This window comes from Balaenoptera musculus, chromosome X (assembly GCF_009873245.2).
Source record: "Balaenoptera musculus isolate JJ_BM4_2016_0621 chromosome X, mBalMus1.pri.v3, whole genome shotgun sequence".
Lineage (NCBI taxonomy): Eukaryota > Metazoa > Chordata > Mammalia > Artiodactyla > Balaenopteridae > Balaenoptera > Balaenoptera musculus.
Genome location: NC_045806.1, coordinates 103,301,898 through 103,329,609, shown reverse-complemented (window position 1 = coordinate 103,329,609; position 27,712 = coordinate 103,301,898). Strand labels below are relative to the sequence as shown.

The 27,712-nt window shown below is 40.8% G+C and overlaps 1 protein-coding gene across 1 annotated transcript in view; it reads right to left on the bottom strand.

Annotated features, from left to right (window-relative positions):
- GRIA3 (glutamate ionotropic receptor AMPA type subunit 3) overlaps positions 1 to 27,712 on the bottom strand; it is a 286,926-nt gene that overhangs the window by 98,994 nt on the left and 160,220 nt on the right. Inside the window, exon 5 of the mRNA XM_036840418.1 lies at positions 12,732 to 12,785. Within this exon, the coding sequence (XP_036696313.1) occupies positions 12,732 to 12,785 (54 nt within the window). The remainder of the gene's footprint in view (positions 1 to 12,731; positions 12,786 to 27,712) is intronic.

The following is a 27,712-nucleotide window of genomic DNA, read 5'->3' as shown; positions in this document are numbered from 1 at the left end:
GAAAGGAAAATGGAGTAAATGAAAGAGCAGGGGGTCAGTGGTAGGAAGATGGAAGTTAGGAGAGCTCCTGCACCTCCTCCTCCTCCCATCCCATTATTATTATTATTTTTAAAACCAATAGTACTAAATTTATTAAGAACAAATTTTTGGGGGGCCATCCCATGCAGCGTTGTGGGATCTTAGTTCCCTGACCAGGGATTGAACCCAGGTCCTTGGCAGTGGAAGCCCGGAGTCCTAACCACTGCACCACCAGGGAATTCCCAGTACTAAATTTATTTTTAAAAATCAAAATGGAGGGACTTCCCTGGCGGCCAGTGGTTAAGACTTCGTGCTTCCACTGCAGGGGTCTCGGGTTCAATCCCTGGTCAGGGAACTAAGATTCCACATGCCGCACTGCGTGGCCAAAAGATAAAAAAAGAAAAAAAAAATTAACATGGAGATTTAACACACCTTCCTCAATTATTGACAAAGCAAATAGAAAACAAAGACACAGAAATGGGAAGATTATAATAATACATTTTGATTTAACAGATTATCCCATAATTTTAAAGCATTTCATCCATTCATAGCCTCTGGTTAGATCTCCTCCTTAGGCTGGTGAACCACAGTCTTCAAGGTGGTAAAATTGAGGCTGAGTCTCTTAAAACCTCTCAAAAGACATTAACACAAAAGAGATGATCACCAAACATATGGATGGTATAAGGGGAGAATAAAAGGGGAGAGGTCAGTGGAGAAAGATGGAGGTTAGGAGAGAGGAGATGGTTAAGAAGGGAGATTTTGCTGGTTCCTGGTCCACCTCCTATATCTATCCCATTGTTTTTTATTTCTAGAAGAAGTTGCTAGAGTCTATGATCATGTACAACCATAATTGGGAAAGTTATAAATTGGGGCCTAAGTCTACCCATAGCTTCATTGAAATAACCAACACAACAAAGCTGACCAGCAAACACACAACAGGTAGGCAGGAAAAAAGCAAGGGGAGAGAGTGGTAGGAACAGACAGTGTAAAAGATGGATTCTGGCTAAAAAGTAGGAGGTGCCAGGGTCCTGGTCCTCCTCTGATATCTAAATTTAAGACACTGCACTTTTCTAGAATATGTTGCTAGATTTTAGTTGTTGCGCTGGTCACACCCCCTCATGTATCCCTGAAACCCATGTAAAGACACTGAAGCAGAACAAGAAAACAAACCATGCAGAGTGTATAGAAAAGGAAATAAAATGATGGTGGCAGGGAGTATTCTGGTAGGATGATGGAAGTTAGGAGAAATGTCTTGATTCAGGGGAGAAGTTGGCTGGCTCCTGGTTCACTTTCTCTACCTGTGTGATTATTTTAAGACATCCCACTTGTCCATACCTCTTGCCAGAATTCACTGCTTGAGTTGGCTACATAGAGACCCTGAGGTGGGAAGATGTCTGTCTAAAAACTCTGAGCAGGAACTAATGCAACAGAAATGACCTTCAGGGCTTCCCTGGTGGCGCAGTGGTTGAGAATCTGCCTGCCAATGCAGGGGACACGGGTTCGAGCCCTGGTCTGGGAAGATCCCACATGCCGCGGAGCAACTGGGCCCGTGAGCCACAACTACTGAGCCTGCACATCTGGAGCCTGTGCTCTGCAACAAGAGAGGCCACGATAGTGAGAGGCCTGCACACCGCGATGAAGAGTGGCCCCTGCTCGCCGCAACTAGAGAAAGCCCTCGCACAGGAACGAAGACCCAACACAGCCAAAAATAAAAATTAATTAATTAATTATTTTAAAAAATTAAATATGAATTAAAAAAAAAGAAATGACCTTCAACCATCTGGATGATAAAGGGGAAAATAGAAGATGAAAGATAGTTATAGAAATTTGAAGTTGGGATACAAGTTCTGACTACGGAGCAGGAGTTGGCTGGCTCTTGGTCCATGGTCACCTCTTATCTCATTATTTTAAGGCATTGCATTTGTTCACAACTCTTGCTAGTCTTCTCTTTATGACTTGGTCACAGAAGGACCTCAAGTTGAGAACACTGGCACTGAGTCTCTCCAAAATCTCTGTAAGACGTTAGCACAACAAGAATGAACGCTAAACATGTGGGTGATAAAGGGGAAAATAAAGGGAGGAAGGTCGGTGAACAGAAGTAGTGCAGGGACCAGACAGTAATACATGTGAATACAGATGGATTTTTTAATTATTATCACAAAATCCTTGTCTTTAGAAAAAGTATAAGTTTGACTACCAATCTAAATATGTGATAAGTTTACAAGTTTTTACTTTTTAACTCATGCCCTTGGCTCAGAACAAAAGTAATATTTAAAGTTCTTTAAGTCTTTTTAGTTTGTTCTCATTTTTGTTTCAGGGTTTAAGTGCCTGATGCAAGCACTTCTTCCAATAGTAACTGCTTAAAAAAGGACAGAAAACCCATATCCTTTTATTTAATACATAAATTTAAACATGTCTGACTTCAAAGGAAATTTCTGTATCATGAATTCTGTTTCCTCACTGAGCTTCATCTACTATTAAAAATTATATACTTTAAAATAATATAGTTTGACCGAAGACAAAATGCATTCCAGTAGATTTCTTTGATATTTTTGTGGGAAAGGATGGCTCATTTTGTTTCAGCAGGTTTTGCTGTTTTATAGCAACTGCTCTATTGCTTCACTGAATCATAGCAGTTCATTTGTTGCTTAAAAATCAGTTTCTTCTTCTGGCATCTCCCATCTAACCAAAGATATTAGAATTTCTTCATTTTCTTTTTCTTCGCCTTTTTCCATTTAAAATTTTGAGTGTGTGTGTATGTTGGGGGGGCAGTAGATTGTCATGATTCTCACATAGCTGGGCCCTGAGAATCTACTTTTTCAACATAAATGTTACTCAGTTATGATAAATAACATTTATGATACATAAAATACCTCAGCCAATGAATTTGTTACATTTTAAGGCTTAGAGTCTATAAAACAAATTAATTTCTTGTTTTCTTTTGGAATTTTCAACTCGAATTCACTTTGAATGAGATACCAATGAGTTTCCAATTAGAACCTCTCTTATACTCTAGAACTCCCTTTTCTAATTGTCTACCAACTAAATTGACTTCCTTATTCCATGTGTGTCTTAAAAAGAATGTGCCCCAAAGCAAAGTTGTTATATTCCCTTAAAATCTCTTCCTCTTCCTGTATCCCTTCTTTCAATTAATGGCACTTTAAGCCTGTTGGGTCACTGGGTATGGGGCCCAAGCACCTGTCTTTTTTTTTTTTTTTAATAAATTCAACAAGTGACTTTGAAGCACAAGTGGGTTTGAGGACCACCAGCCTAGTTTATCGTCCTGGCTTCCTAGCTGGTGATCCAACTTTCAGTTCTTTACCTTTCCAGTTTATTCTTTGCATAATAAATTTATCTTCCTAAAATATCTGTTAGAGCATAATACTCCTTTCCTCAAATCACTGCAATGATTCCCTACTTTCTACAGACATACTGACAGCTGAATATCTTGACTTGACTTTCAAGGATTTCCATTATCTGTTATCTTTTGTTCTCTTGGCCTTATCCACACCTTTTCCTTCAAGAGACCTCATGCTCTAGCCACATCGCTCCCCTTTAAACCTTGGTACCTTTGTTCTGTTTCCTTTGTCTAGAAAGGGCCGTCACTTCATCACTTATAGCTCTGGGTGTCTACTGAAATTTCATTCTTCAAGAGCCATTTCAATTAGTAAAATAATGACTAAGAAACATCTATATTAAATTTGTCTCTATATTCTCTACCAGATAGTAATAAGGCCAATTGTGTCCCCTTTTGCCAATTATTACATAGGCTCTTGCACATTGTTGACTGCTTATGGGCTCTTGTCCTCCTTCATTGTCGCATGCCTTCCCATGCTTTCCACGTAATACGTTTATGTGTAAACTCCACAATATTATTGCTTAGTGGCTCTGAGGTTCCAAATCCCCTGCTGTAGTGAGTGGAATTTCTGTTGAGCCCATTTTATTATTTCATAGGGATTTTAATAACTAGAAGTGATGATCAGATACTCAATGATTTTTGTGTGTTTAGATTAGATATCAAATTCTAGTGCTCCTTGCATTTCACCAATTTGGTTTGCTTGAAATTGTGTTTTGTTTGTTTTGTTTTTTGCTCACTGCCATGGTGGTCTCCCTTCCTTTGGTTGGTCCAGTAAACTGTATGCAGAGGGAGAGATTAAAGGAGATGAGAGAAGGCAGAGAAAGGTTGGAGGCAATCCTAGTGCTCACAGATAGGGCGAGTTGAAACTCTACTTCCTCACTTTCTATGTTCTAAGTATCTGTACACTTGACTATTTGCCTCTGTGCAACAATGGCAACATTTGTTGGAAATATGGATATAATCTCAGAAGTTATTCCTTTGAGAAGGAAACTACTCATTTAGATTTGTAAGCTCTGCTATATTTCATCAATTGCATTGCTTCTCAGTCACATCACATCTGTTTGAGCCAGTGACTGTTGCCCACATCTGAACCCAACAGTATAAAACCAACCATGACCTCTGTGCCTAATGCAAGGCCTTGTAAGCTACTTTTGATTAAGTCTCCAAGGCCATCTTTTACACAGACACTAGTTACACAACTGGCATCCAAAGACAGATTGTCCTTGATTTGAGAATAGCCAGACAACTCAGTCTTCCAAAGATCCAGATGACTTTGGTATCATCCTGTCTCCCTTGATTCATACATATAGTACTGCAATTCAGTTTCCTTCTGGTGAGATAATTGAGGTTTGGAAATAGATATATTCAAGGCTTACTTTTAGGGCACTTATTTTTAAGATATTATGTGGCGATTTCCTTCATATAATATTATTGTTAGGGTACATTTTGTACAGAGAGGAAAACAGAGACAAGATAAGTTGGGTGACTTTCATTGAGTTGATGGTAGATTATGGGTGAGAAATGAGAAAGGTGGCTTGCCTATATGGAAGGTAAAAGCAGTAGAATGAGGGGTGGAAGGCTGCCAAGGAGGAGTATCTGTCTCAATTTGGATGAAGGCTGGCTCTGCCTTTAGTGCCATCTGAATTGTTCATCTGGGTGATGCTTTGATGGGGAAATGCACGGTAATTGTGGTGACTCAAGTTATCAGATTGCTAATGAGAGACACAAGTCTTTTTCTAGAAGCAGATCCATCCTCCTGGGAGGATGTAATGCGCAGAGTTAAAGATTACACCATATAAATTAGCACTTGATTACAGGTTGCTTGTATTGTTCACTCACTGTTTTATTCTCTAATCCAATTAACAAACATACTTTGAAACCTTCTAAGTGCTATCTGTTGGTACAATGGCGAGCCATATCCAACTTGGTCCCTAACCTCACAACACTTTAGTCCAGTGGGAGTTATCTGTATGAATATACAAATAATTACAAGTTGACATAAATGCTATTAGTGGGAAAAATAGGCACTGATCTCTTTTTTATTAACAGTTATATTGAGGTATAATTTAAATACCATAAGATCCATCCATTTGACACTGATTTTTTTTTTAAAGCAGAAATCAGGTCATGTCTCTCCCCTGCTTGAAGTTCTTCAGTGGCTTTCTGATGCTGTTGAAAAGAGCTAAAACTTAGCCAGGCAGTAGGCCTTAGATAATCCAGATCTTGTCGCTCACTCTGCTGTAGCCAAAATTGCCTTCTAACAGTTCAGAGAGGTATCAAACTCTTTTCTGCCTCAGGACCTTGGCACATGTTGTTCCCTATGCATTACATGAACTTTCCCTGATTCTTCATATAATTGGACCTTTCTCACCATTCAGATCATTGTTTCAAAGTCACCTTCTCTGAAAGCCCTTCTCTGGCCATACTATGCAGAGTTTTGACTCCCCACCCTCTGCCTTCTCTTCATTCCCAGCACAGGTCCCAGCACCTGTTCTACCTCCATGCCAGTGATCCTAAGTTGTGCCAGTTTGGTCTGTTCAATATGTTTATACAGTTCTTAAAGAGACCACCTTCTGTCTTCCTTGTAGTAGAGTGAACAAGGTATTGGGCATATACGTGGTATATAGAAAAACGAACTTGTTATAAAAATCTTTAGAGTAGTGCTACCCGAAGTATGTGTGGACTGGTGCTGGTCTGCTGTTTGTTACCAGTCAGAGATGATAGAAGGAGAGAAAATGAATATAAGCCTTTAGTTTATAAGCAAGTTGACAGAGTAATATGGCTGTTGAATCTAATACTAAAAAAACTTGGGCTTGTATTTTATATGTCTTGTTTTGTTTATTTCATGTTTTTTAGTAATTTATTGTTGTTGTGCTTTTATTGTGTGAATATTTGGGGGGAAATCTGGCCCTTCTTCACAGATAATTTGAGAAGCACTGTTTTAGCAGATATGACGTGGGAGGGGCCCGGGGGAGAAAACAGAATTTTTTCAACGCATCTTGCTAGAACATTGAGTAGGAAGTGATCTTTCCTTGTTAATTTCAGGCAGGGGGAGGCAGGGATGGTTGGCTATAATGGAGGCGTTTTTGGAGAGGGGGAATGAGAGTCTCAAAGTTGGCTACTTTAAGCTGACAATTGCCTGTGCCTTTCTAAATGCACGGTAGGACGTTGGACCCCTGCCCAGTCCCCACTCCTCATTCCCTTGATACTCTGCTGTATCCTATCTTCATTTGGAGAAGAAAGTGAATCCTGAGCCACCAGAGAAGCTGTGTACCCAGGGGAGGTGACTGGGCTCCTGGCATTGGGGACCAGGGGGGATTTTTCCCTTCAAGCTCACCTCCTTTGCCGGTAAGGCCGGGCTCCAGCCCAGTGAGCTCTGTGTTTACATGCCATCTGCTGAGGTGTCAGTGATCACAACATGACTTTGAGCATTTGAATTTTTTATTTAGAACATTAAAAATGGAAGTACAAAGGAAGGGAAAGAGTAGAGAACAGAACAAGAAGACCTGGGAGGGGAAGGGAGCAGAAGGGAACAGTTGTTATTGGCAAGCAAAACAGCATGACTCAGTCTCATTCAAACTTGTTTTCTCTTTAAACAAAGTGGGCCCCTCTCTGTTTCAGGTACATCCCTAGATCTGGGAAGCTGCAGAGTTCACTTCTCCAAGCTCCGGTTACTCCTGGATGCTTCTTTGGAGTTCTATTTTTTGACTAATGCTTTTGCTTTAGTAAAATTTTAGAAAAATTAGATATAATCTAGTACTCCCCATCATTATTTTCTGGCATACTAATCATATGAATGGGGCAGGTGGCGAGGGAAAGAAAGAAGAGAGAGCAAGAGAAAGAAGGGGGATGAGAGAGCAGGGGAGAGGAATGTGTGTGTGTGTGTGTGTGTGTGTGTGTGTGTGTGAGGGAGAGAGAGAGAGGATGAATATGAATGTAGCAGGGGAGAAGACAGTGATGGAGATGTAACTGGTGCCTGCTAAGAGACATTTCATATTGGCCCATTGGACGCGTTTCAAACCCAGATTCACAAAGCTGTCCTTGTTTTTTTAAGCCTTTTTCCCTCTGATTACTTCACCCTCATAAATTTATAGTTTATACGTCATTCATATACATTTATGTCTTTGCAAATGTTCTTATGTGACCTTTGTGGGGCTGGCCTTCTGTCTCACTGAGATGCTTGAGTGGGTAAAATGAGAGGAGCGAGATGCTCTTGGTAAAGTGTCTGACCAACCTGGGCTGGAAACCTAGCTTGGCAATGGATTAGCTGTGAGACTTCAGACAAGTCATGTATCTTTTCTGAGCCTGTTTCCTGATCTCTAAAAAGCTTGGGGAAATGGGTGGGTAAGAAGTCTCTCCTCATTGGAGACATTAAAGGAAAAGCCTAAAGAAAACAGCTGGCACAGCAGGAAGGAGTCTCAGATAGTCAGCTCTCTTCCCCCTTTCTCCCCTGGCACAATGGCTAACTTGATCACCTGTCCTACGGCCCTCTCCCGCTGGCAGCTGACATTACCTAAGTTCCACTTGTAGGGTCCACAACTGTCCCCAACCCTGGGACCAGTCTCAGCCTAGGCAAGGAAACCGTCGGGTCTTCTAAGGCAGAGGTTAACTGGCGCAGCACTGAATGAGCCCTACCGTGGCTTACAGTTTCCCCTGGGCGCCTCAAATGCTTGGAGATTTTTGCTTTATTTGGGGGGCTGGGTACTGAACATCTGTTGTTGGATCATCTCAACCCAGATCCAGTTTGTTCTGTGTCAACTATTAAATGGCTTTGATTGATCCTTTAGAGCTGCAGCTCTGTTTAGAATGTAGCTAAGGGCACTCAACCCTTTGCTTGGCTTTTGCCCCCCTGGACTGATTTGAAGTCTGCTCTGTGACAATATCCCAAGGCTAACAGGGCTCCGGCTGTGCTCCCCCACTTATGTCCTCCATATTCACCCAGCTGCTGTGCCTACACTCTCACTCCTGGCCTTCCCTGGTCCAAACAGACCCTCCACGAGGGAAGAAATGTAGAGCTGGAAGTCACTTTGGAGTGTTTTTCAAATTTTAGCCTCTAACATACCACCTTTACAGGGTTTTTTTGCCGCATGGGTGGATGATCTGAACTAGTCTTTACCTCATATATTTTCTTTACATCGACTAAGGTTTTTAATCTAAATATCTAATTTAGTTTCATAGAATTGACGGGAGAGTCATCTTTTTCGAATACACATTTAATATAAATTCAAAACTAATCAGTCTAAGAAGTTTTGCTATATACTACCTAAAATCATCTCATGTACAAATAGCACACTTTGGGAAACCTTGATCTGGTCTATCTCTTCATTTTACAGATTAAGAAACAGGTTCAGAGAGGTTTGGTTTGTCACAGGCTAGTCAGATCAATTCTTGGGATTCGAACCTATCTCCTAGCTCCTGGTCTAGTGCTTTTTTCCTTCATTATGCCTAGGGTTAGTCTAGGGTTCTGCACACTATTATTGACATATATGAAACAATTAAATCACAATACACAACATGCCTGGGAATGCAGTGGAAAGGATCCTGATCCAGGACCTTACCATGAAGGAAAGAGCGGTTGCTTGACTGACAAATTGTATACCTGCTGGTTACCTCTGGTACTAAAGTAGAGACACATTACCACCTTAGAGAGAGTTCTGGAAGAGGAAATAACAATCAGTTGTGGAACAACCCCTAAAAAGAAATGACACCACCGACTGATACAGAATTTGTAAGAGACTTACTTACTCTTTCATTATTGGCATGTCCACTTCCGGCCTGACCAGATCACATCTCTGGCCTGTGCTCCCGATGAAATCTTTTGTTTCTTCCAGGGATTTCAACAAGTTAGAACTTTCTGCAGCTTGTTGTCCATTCTGAAATGTACACCTTGACCTATGAAAGGTCCTTGTTGAAGCATTTACAGAATATCCAGGTCTTGTCACTTTAGGATTGCTACCAGGGAAGGTCCATGTAAAAGCACATAGACGTCATTGCCAGATAGATGGGACTTAGTAGCAAAGGGGACACTTGGGGCTCTGGTGCAGGTGGTTCCAGAAAGCTTAGGTAGGCAGTGTGAGTGTTTTTCATTTTGCATCTGTAGAAGAAGGCAGTGGTTCTGTGCTGTTGTTACACCAAGATTCAGATGAGAACTTCTTCCCTTGTGTATGTGTCCTCACCTTTCATCCAGCTGGCTCATCTTGAAAGGAAACATCTTCTTAGCTCCACTTACCCGTTTTTGATCATCTAAATGACTTCTAAATAGTTTTGGTTTGCTGTGTGTATATATGTATATGTGTCTTTGGGGTATTTTTAGCTGCTTAAAAAAATCTGCTAACCACGGAAGGGATAATGTGGCTCATTATTTTATCAGAGGTTAGTAACGGTTCCTATCCGTATTGCCCATATGCAATTTGCTATAGAGAACAGGGACTTATGGAGACACATGGCTGTGTTCAAATGGAAAGAAGGTCACTAGAGGAAGAGAAGGGGTGGCAGCTCAAAGCATGGGAAATGAATTCATGTTTTCATTATCCAGACTGACATGACACTATATATTACATTCTTTCTGAGGGAACAGACTTTGCTTATTCTTGTAGTAGGCATCTTTCCAAGGTTTCATAATTCTGAGTTCTGTGTTAGGCATCCAGTTTACCATTCTTTTCCCCAACCTTGTCCTAGTGATTTTCTCTTGCAGTTCTGTCACTCTACACGCTTTCACTTCTGTCAGCTCTGGGTCTCAAAATTGAAACCAAAGTTCTAAAGGATTGTCAGTAGGATTAGAGAGGCCCAGTTAGAAATCCAGAATGGGAAAGGTCTTTATAGATCATCTGGTCACCTTACGCCAACTGAGACAACCATTGATGGGCACGGCTCAGGCTTAGATCTTTTAACATAGAACCTGCCTCCAGGACGTGAGTTAGCCGACAGTCTCCAGCTTCAGGTGCCTTCAGGATTTGCCCCAGCCCGCAAGCGGGAGGTGGGTGCTTCCCAGGCAGCCGCCAGCCAATGGCTGAGCAAGGTCGGGGTACAGTGGCTCGCCATTTTGGGGCAGGATGGGCCTCCTCCACGTGGAGTTGTTGCACTGGAGCTCCCAGCTGTGCTATCCCATGGTCTGAAGATCTTTTTTTTTTAACTTTTAATTTTATATTGGAGCATAGTTGATTAACAACGTTGTGTTAGTTTCAGGTGTACCTCAAAGCGATTCAGTTATATACATACACGTATCTACTCTTTTTCAGATTCTTTTCCCATTTAGGTTGTTACATAAATATTGAGCAGAGTTCCCTATGCTATACAGTAGGTCCTTGTTGGTTATCCATTTTAAATATAGCAGTGTGTACATGTCAATCCCAAACTCCCTAACTATCCCTCAAACTTCCTTCCTTTTCCCCTCCTTCGCTGATATCAGACCTGTACTGTGGTCTGAAGGGCTCCCTTTCTATTTGTGTCCCTCTCCCTTTTATTTTTCACAGGCATTACTCCCAATAAGTGTCTTGCACTTCTATTTATATCTCAGCATCTGCTTCTAAAGGATCCAACCAATCCATCAATGAACTCCCCACTCCCATCTGAGTTTTACAGTATGGAAACTGAGGTCCTCAAAGGAGAGGTGACTTATCCAACATCCCATAGCTAGTGAGTAGCAAAGTCAGTAGGACAACCCAAAGTCTCTGACCCCTAGTTCAATGCTCTTTCCCAAACTTCAGTCATCCAGGTACCACCCCAACTGCATGTACCCAAAACAGATTTTGCTGTATCTGTTTATAGCAACATGCTATTGTTTACTTGACACATTTGACATAAACAATTATTTCATTTGTTGTTAAACCTCTAGCCCTGTATGAAGTAATAACATCCATAAAATTTGGGTTTTGATATACTAGTTTTATGTTTTTCTAATACATAGTAAATAAATACATTTGCCATTGTAATAAAAAAAAGTTCGTGTGTGCACTACCTAAAGTTGTCTCATGTACCATCAGTGCTGAGTAAACCCTAGGCAGAGGAGAAGAGAAAGGGAGAGGGAAGAAGGAAGGAAGAGAGGAAGGAAGGAAGGAGAGTAAAATGCTTATGGGTGAGAAAGAAATGGTAAAAATCCATCAAGAACTGCCTCAGATACCTTGCTATAACCTCCATGTTTCCTGCCAAAGCCTGGTCTAACCCCCAGCGAGTCAACAAACATCCTTTACCTGTCAGTTGTCTAAAAACAAATTGGATGTACTCAGATGTAAATTAAGAATCAAGATTTCTCCTCCTAAAAGAGTCGATTCATTTATCCCTACAACGGACTGAAGCACTCCACTTTGAGCAATTTATTGGAGAAGATGCACACAACATTTCAAAGCAGTAGCTCTAATCTTCATCTTATAAAGTGTCTGAGTGCACACACTTCTTAAGGAGGTTTAAGTAACATTTCCTTTCTCATTTAAAAATATTCATTATTAAAGCAAAATAAGACTTTTTTCTTTGATTTAAGAAATCTAAGAATATAATTACGATAATCTTTCACCTTTGTTGCTATTCTTTTGGTTTAAGAGCTCTATAATGATTATGATTCTCTTGTGCTAATGAAATAAAATTGGGGCTAGAACTCATGTTATGTAATAATTTAATAGATTCTTAGTATCATAGTGATAATTTACCATTCCTCTTTCATTACAGGGAGATAAGTATTATTCAGAACCTCTGCCAAACATATATTACAGATTTAGAAGCCACTTTGTTAATTCCTAAGCCAATTGTCCTTTTAGAGAAAGAAGACCTATAAACCAACCTTAATAAAAAGTAACTTCTAGAATGTCACAAATTTTAAAGGCATGGGGAGTTTGAAGGTAAAGATTCAAGTTGTGTTTTGGTATGGGTAGAAAGGTGGCTATACACTTTGACAGGATTACTTAATGTTCTATGTTCAAACCTACTGCTCACATCTGGTTTGAAAAGATTTGGTAGTGGCCTGCTTCTAGAAAGACAAGTCCAATACTAATGTGCACATACACTTGGATTAATTGGGGAAAGAGTCAGTTTCTTGTGTCCCCTGTCCCTTGTTTTACATTTTAAACCTGATTAAAATGGTTGACATTTCAAACCCAAATTAAATCTAAGAATAATCAGTGAAGAATCATATCAAATTATTAGTTTTTCAACGAGGAGAGGATATAAGCTTCACAGCTAAAACAGACACAGCATAATTGAAAACAAGGCTATTGCATTCAGGTTTTAGTATTTACTGACTCATTTCTCCAAGTGTCTAGAGAACACATTATGTTCTTCTTGTATTTCTTTCTGGGATAATTACAGGCGACACAAACTAAATAGAATATAATGCCCTGGAAACTTAAACTCTGCTTGTTCTTACCAGGTTAGCAAGCATGTAGTGGTAACCTCTTGAATGCTTCCCCAGGATCACAACCTGCAGAAGTAAAAAATAAGAAATATTGCTTATTCAAGGACATTTTCAATTGCACAGTCATTGGGATGGCTAGAGCAAAGTACTTTTAAATAATCGACGAAGTGTTAGGTCGTTTATATATAGTAAATCATAGTTAGTTGGGCCAGATTTCTTTTTGTTGCATTTTACTTTCAGGCATAGGATACAGGAAGGATTGCTAATATGAAAGTTAAAAATGTCAACAGCAAGGGAAAAAAGCTCTCTAAACTTCCAGGTCAGTGGCATCATTATCACTTAAAATAGATGGCAAAAGTGATGAAACTGATGATCCCTCACCCATGAACTGGATTTCTGTACTTAGCTGTTGAGCTGGAAAATGGGCTGAACTTCGCATACAAATTAGAAAATAGAATGTATGGTACATTTTTCTTTCTTTATCTGGAATGCTTAGGGAATAGAACACACAAGGAATGGGGTTAATGTGATTTTCAGGTTAATCGAGGTTGCTTTTGCTTATTGAAAACTTTTCTAGCAGAAGCAGTTGAGAAAAAAAAAACTTTTCTAAAATGCTTGCCTTCCTTTTCTTACCTTAATATGAAAGACTTGTGAACATCTGTACATCTTTTGGTGCTGAATGTGCCTTAAGGTAGTGGGGGAAGGGATTTTTCCCCTAGGGGATATTTGGCAATGCCTGGAGACATCTTCATTGTCACATCTAGGAGGGGTGACTGGCTTCTACTGAGTAGAGGCCAGAGACGCTGCTAAATATCCTATAATGCACAGGGCAGTCCCCACAACAAAGAATTATCCAGCCCAAAGTGTCAGTAGTGCCGAGACTGAGAAACCCTGCCTTGGGGTCATCGCTCTTATCATAATTTTCATGAGTAGCACTGTATTAATACTAAGCTTTACAGTTTACAAAGCACATTTTTATTATCTCAAAATATGTAAGTGAATTGAATATTTTCCAACTAAATGTACTGGTTGGCAGTTGAAAGGTTTTCACAAAATACCTGACATAAGCTTATTTCCTTATAGTTAAGTACAGCAAAAATTCTGGTTAATTGAGGATATTATAAAATGTCATTTTTTTGAGTACTGACTGTGCAGAGTAGTATGCAGGAGTGGGAGTGAGGAGGGGGATATGATCGAGGTTAAAGACACAACCAGAGGCAGAACCAGGTTTTGTGCAGGCCTGAAGCTAATATCACTTTAAGAGCCCTCTTTAAGAAAAATAATACAAAATTATGAATACAGTATTTGGAATAAGGCCTCAGAAAGAACCTGTGCAAGTAAGGGGCCATTAAACTTCATCATGTATTCCGCTATGGACACAGCTGTCAAGGGTCTAAAAACAGTTTGAGAAAACAATGTTGTACACATATCAAACCAGAACTATATATAAAAGGTCGTAATGATAATATTAAAAACAATTGCCCTTAATTGAGTTCCTAGTGTATGCCAGGCACTGCGCTAGGTGCTGTATTTAATCCCTAGAACAATTAAACAGATTAAGTATCATAAGTTTCATTTTACAGGTGAGGAATCTCAACCAAAGAGAATTTAAGTAATTTACCCAAGGCCACACAGCTAAGAAATGCTAAAGCTGGAATTAGAACCTAGGTCTGTGTACCTCTAGAACCCACGCTCTTGGCAGTACATTACATGGTTTCTTAATATGTGCTAAATGTCAAATATCAAGAATTACTCTAGGTTCTTGGAGAAGAGGAAGAAGAGATGTCTAAGGCCTGCTGGGATGGATAGGGAAGGCTCCCTGGAGGAGATGAGGTTTAAGCTGGCCCAGAGGTGTGGAACCACATATTTAAATATCATGCTTATTTCAATTCATTTTAAGTACTGCGAGAGAGAGAGTGAGAGCGAGTGAGAGAGAGAGAGCTATTTTTGATTAATTTAAAACATGAGCCACGTATCTGACTGATTATTTACGGAGGAAATGAAAGGTTAATGAATGTCTTGAGGAGGTGATTTCTCACACCACTGTGACACAAAATGAGCTGTTAGGTATCTGCTGGGATGTATTCTTCAGTGTCCGCTTGTGAGAAACATCCTTCCTGGTGACATTTGTTAACTTTGATGGCAAGTTGGGACCATACATTTGTTGAATTTTTAATTCCCTGAGAACCTTCAACATAATAAAATCAGAGGGTTTTTGAGTTCTGTTAGAAAAATGAGCAAGGTTCCTAAGGACATCTGGCAGAGCTTGGAGAGAAATAAAGAAGCAAGCCCAAAGGAAACAGAGTAAGTCTGTCTCACCAGAGGCAGGGTTTAGTGTTCTTCTGAGCATAAGAAAGGCAACAGGGAGCCACAGAAAACATAAGTGTTGTTAGACGAGCCCCGAAAGAGAACCCAGGAGCCCAACCTTGTCACGTACTCAGTTTGATTGTGGGCAAATCACTCAACTTTCTCCAGCCTCCATTTCCTTACCTGTAATCTGGGACCATGAGCCTGGCCTTTCCTATCTCAGCACTGTTGTCAGAATCAAACTGAATAACATCTACAAAAGTGTTTGGGATGTGCATTATGTAATTATGTGGGGTTAAATAACTGTGGAGAGAGGTCATTCACTTAGATAGTGTTTTTCAGGTTCAGAAAAACTTGAAGCTATTAGAATATCCGCTTTAATCCATGCCCAGATGGTCTGTGCAAAACAAACTCACTTATTTGAAGGTAGTTCTCTCACAGCACTACCCTTTCAAAATTTAGTTTAAACTGAAGAGATGGGAAAGTTATCTAAAGATAGGAACCTTTAGGTGTCACAAAGCTGTTGCGTTAAAAGCCGTAATTATTTCCTCATCCTTACTTTCAGTGCCTTCTTAACTCTTATTTAACATACAGTTCTTACCAATTTTGGTTTTCTAGTTCACAGTAAGTGAAAAGCTACAAATTAGAAGGGGTGTGTATGGAGGGGGGTGGTGATATTAGGAAGAGGTACATTAGCAGCAGAGGAAGTGACAAAGTGACTTAAAGGGGAAGGAAGAGTCCCCCCAAAAAGCAGACAACATTGCACTACGGCACAGTATAATCATGGATGTTCATCCTGAGTGCCTGAGTCATCAGGGTATGGCTTATTGCGTTCAGTAATTTCTGCTGAAAAACCTAGGGAAATTATAATACATCTGAGGGAAGGTTTCCATCAGAAATGCTCAAATTCCTGATACTTAAGAGAGTACGTTTCAATTATCTTGAAATGTTACTCACGTAGGGCAGCAATGATCCTACTGATGTGAGCTAAGTGAGGCCTCACTGCCAAAAGTGTCATGTTTTGCTCCTGATCTTTCCTTTCTTTGAATTTTTGGTGCAGGGCTTGTAGGAGTAGGGGTGGGATGGGAGGCTTGTGCGCAATACGGTGCACAAAGGAACTAGTTAATGGGAGCGGTTCTTGTTCAGTTAGTCTTAAATCTTTTTTCTTTCCATCTGTTACAGATGAACAAGGCATAAATTGTACCCTCAGTTCTTTAATGACTTTGGTAACCAAGAGAATATTCAACTTTGCTTTTACAGTAATTATAATCGCTCTTTCTGAACCAGTTTCAGAACTTCAAGTATAAAAGCCGTTTTACAGTCTACTGTGAAATTTAAGGAGGAAATATCAAGTTCCCGAATCCATGTTGTGTATTCACTGTGCCTTTGTAAGATTCGTTGGAGAAGATGGATAGCTTGATACAATGGCAGATATGATAAATGCAATAAGGGAATATGTGTGAAATGTAGATAAAATTCATTGTTTTAAGGAGATTTATTTTTATGCCCACAAGTAGGACCTGAAAGAAATAATGCCACAATCCTCATTCACTGAAACTTAAACAGTAGTTTCATTCACTGAACCACGCAGGTGACAGAGCATTAAATTATTTGTTAAAGAAGTCAGTGAATTATAGTCTACCCATTTGGGGGAGACCTCCCTTTATTGACTCCTCCATCCACTTCTCTGTGAAACTGGGGGCTGGGAATCACTGAGCAGTTAAAAATAATTCAGAAGATGTTCAGCTGGTTTTCTAGAGGCCCTTTCTCTTCCAATTTAATGCTTAATCTAGACATTTTCATAATTTTAGAAATCTGAAGTTAAATTGCTCCATAAGACTACTCGAGAGAGGCCCACAGACCCTTTGGGAGCAAAAGCATCTGTTTTTCTATGCTCATATTTAAAAAAAAATATGTGTGTGGAAAAGTGTCTATGTTTTTTCCCTTAGATCCATCTGGTATGCAGATTAGGTTATTTGCAGACCTAAGTATCTCCATGTTTGGATTTTCTACATCGGTGCCAAAAAAGGATCTATGTATAAAGATTGATCTTGCTTTGAGTACAGAACATGCCTTGCCGTTCACCTTAATCTGTTTCTCTTTGATTTAGGTACCTTGAGAACATGTGGAGGGCTGGGGAGAGAAATGAGGGAGGTTTTTGGTTTTAATTCACCAGAATTACCTGTTATATAGGTATTTTCTCTTTAAGAAAAAGCGATTAGACCACATTTTTTGGTGTGTGTTCAAAGAGAAGACATTTCTTCAGCCCCCCCCCCTTCCCTTTTCTACTTCCTCAGTTACAAAAAGATACTGCTGTCCTACAGCAACCTATCTGATTTCAGCTGTGTTGGGAGTTAAATGGTGGTAAGCTACAGAAATCAGCCTCAGAATATGCCAGACTTCCCAAAAGAAGTCTTCCATCAGATATGATAAAAGCCGTTCATTCTCTTGAATGAAAACCCTGAGCTACTAAATTACTTTAGTCTTAGTAAACATATATCAGAAGTCCATTCCTTTAGAATTATTTTTCTAATAATCTCAATCTGCACACACACGCTCTCTAACCGAATGACAGTGCTTCATATTGCGGTCATCTGACTTGAATAAATGTGCTGGATTAGTGAGGCCGAGAAGAGCCAATCACCCAAAGTCAGCCCAGTGGTGGGGGTGGTACAGATGAAAGGCTGAAGCTTTTCATAAAGAAGGAAAATGGGAGTATAACCGAGAAATCTCATCACTGTGTATACTGTCTTCAGGGGAAGCTTATGCAGAGAGAAGGCAACTGAATAGAAAATAAAATCTGTTTTATCAAATCTAAAATCATCAAATAAAATGCTAGGATGTGAAGATTAGAGGACAAGGATTTCACCAAAGAACATGTCTTTGGGAAGTTTCACTTCCCAGACTTCAATATTGCATTCACTAAGACGAATGGAATATGCGGAAGATGTAAACAGCGGGAGAGGCAAAGAGAACATACAAATAAGAGGCAGTAAATGGCCACAAGTAAGTTAAAGGAGCAACAGATTATTCCTGCTCGTAGGAATAAGGGACCATTTCAATGCATGTTGATCTTGGTGGGAACACCTCATTGTATTAGCCCTTAAACATCATTTCTCGAATTTCATTTCCTTACAAACTTCCTTAACAATTTGTGATCTATCCACATACCACAATACTATTATTTTCTTAATATTTATCTTTATAGCTACTCATTTACTTAAAGATAGCGGTGTCCAAAGCAATAATATCCATGAAACTACATACAAGAAAATAAATACAACCGTGTGAAAATAGAATCTATTCATCCAGATGTCACTGAAAATCCTCTGGTGTACCATCAGGAGTGGTGGGTAATATTGCCTGAACGCAGTCGTGTCTTTAGGGAAGAGAATAAAGATCATATCTTCCTGTCCAGATAAAATACGGTTAATTTGCCTTATGGTTCAAATCTTAAGAGTATCCCCATCTACTTTCAAAGGTTCACGAGTCTTGTAAGGGAGCAAAATAATGGGCAGTTTGGGAGGTAGCAGATAATGCCTGGGGCTGCATACAAATGACAGATGTGGAAAGTTACAAAGCCTTTCCTAAGGCAATTTCCATGTACTGCCCCACCTAGGAAGCCCAGCAGCTTTGATCAGCTAGAGTCCTTGGTCATAGGGCCAATAATAAATACTTAAAACATCTGGACCTTTCCATCAGCTAACTTCCTGTAATGTGATGCATTTCCAAACACTGTGTCTTTTCTTGGAGTATCTCATCTAGAAGACCTTTCACAGGACCCTATTTTTATTTGGAAATAACTCTAGATGTTTTTTCCGGAAGGTGAGGTAGGGGTGATTTTAACTAGTATTCAACCTTGAATAATACAGCAAAAAGAACATTAGTTTCTCTTCAACATAGCCATATGTATGACTTTTGTAGTCTCTGCGTTTTGCATTGGCTATCCCCCCCAAATCAGCGATAATTTATTTTAAACAATACATTTTAAATAACAGTGTTCTTTATGCATACTTTTATGAAATTTACTGTCACCTATTTTATGTTCACACTTATAGCAACTTTTGTTTTAATATTTACAACTTTATTCTAAATATCAAGTTGTATCTTTTTTCTTTTCTCTGTAGATCTTACAAAATTGTTTGGGCCCAAAGCACTATAATCCTAAATTTCAAGATCTACTTGAAGGACTGAATGGGTGGTAAGTAGAAGGCTTGGCAATGCCACTAGACTCATTATTTGTATTTAAAAAAAAAAAAAAAGGAAAGGCAACATCTGACATAAGGCTGAGTAGTCACTCCAACATGTGTCTTTTCCAGCCACAACCACTAGGGGATGGGTGGGATAACGCGAGGCTTCTTCATTGGCCCGGGAGTCACACTTTCCCATCTTTAGATATTTATCAGGATCAACAACTCTAGTATCTCACCTGAAATGACACCTTATAGGGTTGAAACTTGTAAGAGTCTAAAACTCTTTATAGATGTGATCTGAGTCACCCTTAAAGGTTAGAACAAATAGGCATTTATTAAAGGTGATGTACTAGAAAGAGCCGTGAACATTGAAGTCAGATGGTTCTGGATTCAAATCCTGCCATTTACTTACTAGCTCCGTTACTGTGTGCAAAACTGAACCATGGACGGTTGGGTAGAGTTTTAGCGACCCAGGTTCAGCCCAGGATGTTGAGGCCTTCAAGTCAGGAGAGGAGAGGAAGAAACATGGTGTGGGGATGTGTCGAATGAGATGTTCGCCTTAGAACTCCCTGATTTTGCCTCTGTGAATGCACTTTCTGTCTGTGCGATGCTTCCAACATTTGACACCCTAATCTGTGAAATTTTCTGATGGCTGAAGGAAGCAAGTGAATGTGTTTTTATTTTCAAGTAAAAGTAAATATCTCTCAGAAACCCAGTGTCTTTCTCGGGCCTTTGGTTTTCAGGATAGTTGCTTACTTGGCAGGTTTCTCTCTCTTCTGGGAGCCATGTCATTTAAGTTTATCTCAATTTGCAAATGGACGACAAATGATAGAGGCTTAGTTCCTGGGAGGTAAAACACGGAATTCTCCTAATTCACAAATGTTTGGTTTGGTCTTTCACTCTGGCTATTTGAATTTCCATTCTCTTCTTCATCTGATATCTCATCCACCTCTGTGATCACACTGACACGATAAACCATTGGTAGCTTGAAGTCAGCCAGGTATTTACACCACAGAAATCAGCCAACACTACAAATCAGGGCTTTTTCCCCTCACCTTGAGAGCCAGTTTACCTGCATACCACTGGATTCAGAAGGAATATAGACTGAAGTCCCTAGTGGATGGAAGTGTTGTTTCTCTTAACCACATTCCATTCGTTTCTTCTTTCAATGAACATTTGTTGCATGCCTGCTCTGTACCAATCCTGGGGCCAGACACAGGGCAGACAGAGGTCACCAAAATCTGGTCCCTAGCCTGGAGGATCTCACCATTAGGGTAGGAATGACTGCCAAGTTAACAGACAACTATAACCCAGCAGGAGAAGTGTGAGAACAGAAATATGTACAGCAGACCGAGGAGAGAATGATTAACTCATAACCTGTTAGAGATAGAAAGTACTTTGTCTCCAACTAAAGACCTAAAGAATTTTTTTCCTGTGATTTTTATAAGTGGGAGCCTGACAAACAGGTGACTTAAAGAGAATGCTATTTTGAAAACAAAGAGAGATGTATTTCAGAGGGCTATTTCTCTTGATTTCAGGAGAGCCTTGTTGTTTCACAGTGCTTACACACTAGAGGGAAGATTTTTATTTGGACCAACTATAGGTATTTGTTGTGATGGTAAGCCACGGCTGGCTCTATAAGAAATTGTGACTGAAATTCACTGGAGAAACTAAGTTAGAAGGGGTATAAATGGTTATACAGTAAATAAAAAGTGATCTGCTAAGGCCAATGCATCCCAGCTTTGCCAATTACAAGCTACGTAACCTTAGGCAAGTTACTTAAACTCTCAGTGTCAGTTTTCCATCTGTAACACAGGGAACATAGTAGTTGAGAGGCAGCGAAGTAGGGTGGTCAAGAGTATAGGCTAGACTACCTGGGTTTGGGTCCCTACTTTGCCCTTTTATAGCTGTGTGACTTTGGACAGTTAACTTAAACTCTCTGTTTCGATGTCCTCATTTGTAAAATGGATCTATCATTAGCACCTACTTTACAGACTTGCAGTGAGGAATAAATGAAATAATGTATCTAAAGCTCTTAACACAGTGCCTGATGCTTATCCTACCTATATTAGTTAGGTTTTCCCTGCCTTATTCCTATTGCAGTGCTCCCTCCCTCTATCCTCCCCTGTGGCAATCACATCTATCCTTCAAGGCCCAGCTTATATGCAGCCTCTTCCATGAAGCCTTCCCTGATTTTATGTCCTCACTCTTAAAATGTAGAGAAGTAGTTTCCTGCCGCTATGGGGTGAGGGATTTGGAGAGGTATCAGAGCTTGTTGCAGAGGGGTATCGAGGCCACTGGTTAGGATAGCACTGGGTTGGAGGTACAGGAAAGGAGCTGAGGTTTGCACTTGGAGTTCAGGGGGATAAGCTGAACTGGGGGTTAACCAACAACAAAGTAACTCACATTGCTACCCTCCACCGCCCCTTCCTCTCCTGCCTGCATCATTGATCAAAACCATGAATTCAAACCACACAGAAACTGTGGCTCTGAAGAAGATGTGTGTGGGGAGGTAGGGGATTGTTCTGCCCAGAGACAAAGGAGCACAGGCCATAACCTAATTTTTCATGTGTAGTCATCCCAGTGTTTCTACCGCAGGAGAGAACAGGGGCTGGGGCCGGGTGGTGAGAGGCGTGAGAGCAGAAATTTGGCAGGGTCAGGAAGATGGATCTCTCCTCTGCATTATACACCGTTGCTCAGGAGTCTCGGGCCGCCCCACTCTGACAGTAACAACTGGACTTGGCTCATCTACGCTTCATTTCAGGGGCAAGGAGGCATAGCTATTCCAGGCTTTCTCACTTGAATCCACAGAAGCCTTGGCTGTAGAGAGAACACTAAGGAACACGATTCACATTCCTTGGTAGCTCAACCTCGGGAACGTCTTAGGACAGTATTTCTCAAAGTGGATGCTGTGTGGGTCAGCTGGAGTATCTGTGGAGATGCAAGCACCTGGGCACCCCTCTCTAGAGATTCTGATTCACAGAGTCTGGGTTAGGGCCACGGAGTCTGCATTTTTTTTTATAAATTTATTTATTTATTTTTGGCTGTGTTGGGTCTTCGTTTCTGTGCGAGGGCTTTCTCTACTTGCGGCAAGCGGGGGCCACTCTTCATCGTGGTGCGCGGGCCTCTCGCTATCGCGGCCTCTCTTGTTGCAGAGCACAGACTCCAGACGCGCAGGCTCAGTAGTTGTGGCTCACGGGCCTAGTTGCTCCGCGGCACGTGGGATCTTCCCAGACCAGGGCTCGAACCCGTGTCCCCTGCATTGGCAGGCAGATTCTCAACCACTGCGCCACCGGGGAAGCCCGAGTCTGCATTTTAACACTCAGATGATTCTGATGCACACTGAACTCAAAGAACTGACTTTCCATATGATAATAAATGCACTTTGCAAAGCTAACAGCAGGACTGTCAATGATGGATTCTCATGAAAGGGGGTAGGAAGGGAGATATTGAGCTTACGGGGGTGCTCCCTTGGGGACCTCCCATGGGAAGCCGTGGGCAGGCAGGGGGCAGCCTGAGAACACCCATCCAGACTCCTGGGAAAGGTGCCAAAGGAGGAATTTCTCGGTAAACCCTGAGACAGAGATTTGAGGGCCAGTGGTTTAATTGGGAGTTGATTCCAGGATGCGCTGGTAGGGGAATGAGGACATGGGACAGCAAAGGGAAAGAAGCCAGCACAGGGGCATGAATGAGCAGGGTGGCTCTGAGCACCTCTGGGAGTGGCGTGTTGCACACCCACCTGAAGGGCCAGGAAGCTGAAGTCTGAGCCTTTCAATTCCCATTCACCACTGGCTGGTAGCTTCTGTCAGGAGGATTAATTCCTCCCCAACACTTCTGACTTGTCTGACTCTCAGGCTGAGAGAAAGTCTTCAAGTGGAGAATCGCATGTGCTTACAATAGGATGCCATTGGCATGTATGAAAAAGGCTAGTGCCAAACATGGGTAGGGCACCAACAGCATCTGCTATAACTGCAGTGACTTTATGTCACATATATTGTACTTTATCGTTTACATATTGCTTTGATATGCGTCACTGCAACTGATTAAAAAAAAATGAGGTGGGTAGTAAAACATGATGGTGGTGGGAGTGGCCTCTGGAGTCAGACCGACCTAGAACCGACCTAGTTCTTCCTCTTTGTAGCTGAGTGACCTTGGACAAGTCATTTTCCCTCGCTGATGCTCACTTTCCACATCTATAAAGTAAGGATCATAATGGCAGCTATTTCTTAAGGTTATTGTAAGGCCTAAATGCAGAAATGCAGAATTCCCAGCAGAATGCCCATGATATTAGGGGATTCAACCAATATTCCTTCCCTTTCTTCCACCCCTCTCTCTCTTTACTCATCTTTTCCCCCACAGCACACAGCCCCAGTGTATGGCACCAAGTTGGTACTTAATAAATGTTTCTAACATGGAAGGCATCAGTACACCCTGAAGAAAAGTCCACATTGCTTATGAGGCAGTAGACTGAAGGTGCCATTTAAAATAATATAAAATCTAGAAAAATGTACTGCGGGGATGGGCATTGAACAAGCTCAGATGCAAGGAAGGCTTCCGCCCTGGAGAGGAAGATGTCTTTTAGACTAGACTTTGAATGATGCAGGGGAACTGTTTTTGGCAGAGAGAAGAGAAGGAGGATCCCAGGTGGGAAGATGCCCTGGACAAAGGCCTGGTGGTGGGACAGAAGACAAACATAGGCTAACATTTATTGAGCACTTACTGTGTACAAGGCACTGTGTAAAGTGATTTTTGTACATGCTTTATTTCATCGAATCCTTACACAACCCTGCAAGTTAGGCACTACAATTAATTTCATCTTCCATGTTAGGAAATTGAAGCACAGAGAAGTTGGGTAACTTGCCTGAGGCCTTACAGGCAGAACATGATGGAGCCTGGAGTCAAAATCATATGTGTCTGACTCCAAGCCCAGTCACTAAGTGTTAGCGGCTCTAATGATAATTACGAATCATAAGAACTATCATTGTTTCTGTGGAATGATCAGCTCCCACCATGGATTCAATTCAATAAAGACTGAGTACCTACTTTTATTATGTATTATTACCTAAGTACGGAGCAGTTATAGCCTCAATCTTTGGAAATTCTCCTTTATTGTGGAGCATCCTGGGAAATTCCCCTTTGGTTTCCCCTAAGTATTTCTCAAAGCCTTGGGCTTGGTTCATATGATTATGACTCCCATTTTCGATTCCCTATCAGCATACGACACGAGTTGTCATTGTTTAATCACAAGCTGCACTTGTGATAAATGTTGGATAATCAGAACAAAAGCGCAGGAAAAATAATTAGAGGGAACCGAAGGGAAGAGGCTCACAGCCTTGAACAAGAGACTGTGTGAAGGTTTCTAAGACTCAGTCCCTGAAGCTCTGACAATGCATTTTGATCCTTGTCTTAATGCAAATGAATGACTCCATCAAGTCATAGGCAGTTTGTCACAGTGCATGTTATTTAGCTAGTTAATTAAAAGTCTGAGTGAGCTGGTGCCTCTCTGCACTGGGCTCTGAAGATAACCAAACTGTGTTCTGACCAGGCAAGTTAATTTAAAATAAGTGACCTCAATTGGGTAATGGCTGCAAGTTCAAATTCAAGAATCGCTATAATTAGTCCCAGACAGATCTTAATTGTTCTTTCAGGAAACAGAGTGAGGAAGGGGGAAAGAGAAATGCCCAAGCCCCAAGTAAATGTTATTTGCCATATCTTTCAAAAGCAGGGGAGCTGACTGGGTTAGGGCATAGTTACTATGGTATAGCAAGACTTCCACTGCTGCTTTCCAAATGCGTCCTTCTAGACGTAAAATGGGTGTAGCTGTTTTGGAAACAAGAACTAGAATTCAGCTCTCTTAACGATGTGATCTCAGGCAAGTTATTTAACCTTCTTATGTCTGTTTCTCATCTATGTAATGGAGAAAACACTATTAACCCTACCAACCTCAGAGGATGGAAGGAGATACTTTGCAAAACTGCTTTGAAAAAAATATACAAAGCTCTACAAGGCTGTATTTATTCTTGCTTTAATCCAGGAAAGTTTCATAATCAGAGACTTTTGATTTTAGAGTATAATACTACTCTAGGTGTGTTTCTCTTTTTATTTTTTCCTTCTACTCTGCCATAAACCGAGTACCTTCTGAACTGCACCCCTTGAGAGGTGAAAGGATCACAGCAGGCAGTATATTCAGCACCGTATCTGTGTGGTGGTACGTGAGGTTCTAATTTCTTAGGAGGTGCGCCCGCAGAGCTGAAAATGATTTCAGCTTTGTGTGCTTTTGGAAGAAGTCAGAGAGCACACACATTTAGCATTTTTTTTTTATTACAAAATCGGATCCTTCCCCATTCATGTTAATATAAATCTTTGACTTGAAATTACATGCTGGCACAGCACTGTGGTACCACGAGGTTAGTGTAAGTCACAGTGAGAGCAGGATGGCTTTATCTTCACTTATTTTTTTATGTGAATGCTTGGTTTCCCTTCACTGTTCTGATACATTCCAATTACACATATCTTCTCAAGCTCTGGAAGCCAAAGGTAATAAGAATTTGTACAATGATAAAGATAAATAAGTGACAAAATCATAACCCAATACAAAGCCTTGGAAGACCAAGAACTTGACCATTTGGGGATGCACAAATGACTGCTTTTGAAGCTGCTTTTCTTTCTGGATTCCACTTTTTAAAGGGAATTGTATTGTGATGCCCACTTGAGTCCCCCTTAATGGAATGTAAGCATCTAAGACAGAGATTTACAACCTATACCTACTGACAGTAATCACAACTCTTTATCATTTAAGCCTAACCAAAACTCGTTAAAGGAGCTTGCTTTGAAATCAGAATCTGTGTTCTGCCTTGTTAGATGAGCCAAGCAAATAATGGAGTCATGTCTCCCAGAATTGCATTGCTACCAAAGGGCTGTGCCTTTTGCTGAAAAGAGCTTGAGGTCATAATGAACAAATAAACAAACAAAAAACCCTGGTTCCACATTACCCTTCATCGCTGGGAAACACCCACCCATGGTAGGGAGCTGCAGAGGGCACAGCTTTGCAAGGCTTTTGCAAAGGTTTAAGCCATAGGCTGAGCAGTCGTTTCTACAAGTCTCCCTCGGGAGTTTGTGTGGTGCACCATGAGTAAAAGCCGCAATATGCAGTGCACACAGGACTGGGAATTATTCTCCAAGTGATAAACGTCTGGACTTTTCTCCCCCTGGAAAATGTCAAGAAGCTATTTATTTAATTCAACAAATATTTATTGAGCACTTACTAGGTTCCAAACTGTTTTAGGTGCTGGGGATATGGCAGTGAACAAAACACAAAGCACCCTGCCCTCATGAAGCCTATATTCTAGTTTGGTTGTCTGGTGATCACTCCCTCCTGTGAATTCCTATATTGTTTCTACCTCTCATCCTTCCCTCAGACTACTAAGTATTTACCCAAACTAGGCATGTGTCCGGCCATCCCAGTAAGTCCTTGAGGGCAGGGCCCCGGTTTAAACTCATTAGTGTGTACATCATTCAGCACGGTGCCCTGTAGGCAGGTGTTCAGTTAATGTTTGTGGATGATGAGAAAGAAGAAGACTCCAAATACAAGGAAAAAGGATGAGAATTTATATTAACTTCAAATGTTATCTTTCTGGTTTAGTATGTTTTCTTACCAGACTCTTAACCTAAACACTAATTCCAGGCAATTGGGTGGGAAGTGGGATGGGGGTGAGAAGGCAGGTGGCCTTTTCAGGGGAACCCATATGTAGATATCTATTTGGTCCCTGTATTGGCATAGTCTTGGGTGGTGTGGCACAAGGAAGATGGACATTGGAATCAGATCTGGGTTTAAATCTGTGTTTTTTCACTCACTACTTGTATGGCCACTATGTATTAGTCCCTCTCTCAGCACCTCAGTTTCTTCATTGTAAAATGATGGGATAGTTTAATCCCTAAGCAGAACCTTCTCGTTTCAGGTATCAAGTTACTTTATTTCCTAGTGGAAAAAATTCTGTTTCTTGAGGATCAAAAGTCATGATGAAAGGTAGAGTCGTGTTCTGGTCAATATAGCCTATGTTCTTATTGGTATCAAGTTTCAACCATTCTGCTTTATGACATCTGAGTTATTCTCAGTTTCCTAATTGGCACTGCTTATTAGCATTCACTCTGACAAGTGAGCTTGTCATACCTATGCAAATATAAATTTCCACCCCCTTCCACCAAACCAGGTGAACTATTGGCCCTTGAAGACTCAGTTCAACAAATCATCAGGAGAAAGCCTCCCTGATCTCCGAGTCAGGCATGTTTCTTGTGCATTCCCATTAGGATCTGTGTTCCCCTCTGTCATTGCACTTAGACCTGATCATCTGTTTACTTGACTGCTTCCCTACTAACCCACGAGCTCCTTGAGGGCTGCAACAATGTCTTATTTGTTTTTCACTTTTTCTTTAAACTTATTACTAGCTCTTATCCAGGACAACAGACACAGACAGCATGGATAGGAATGTCTTA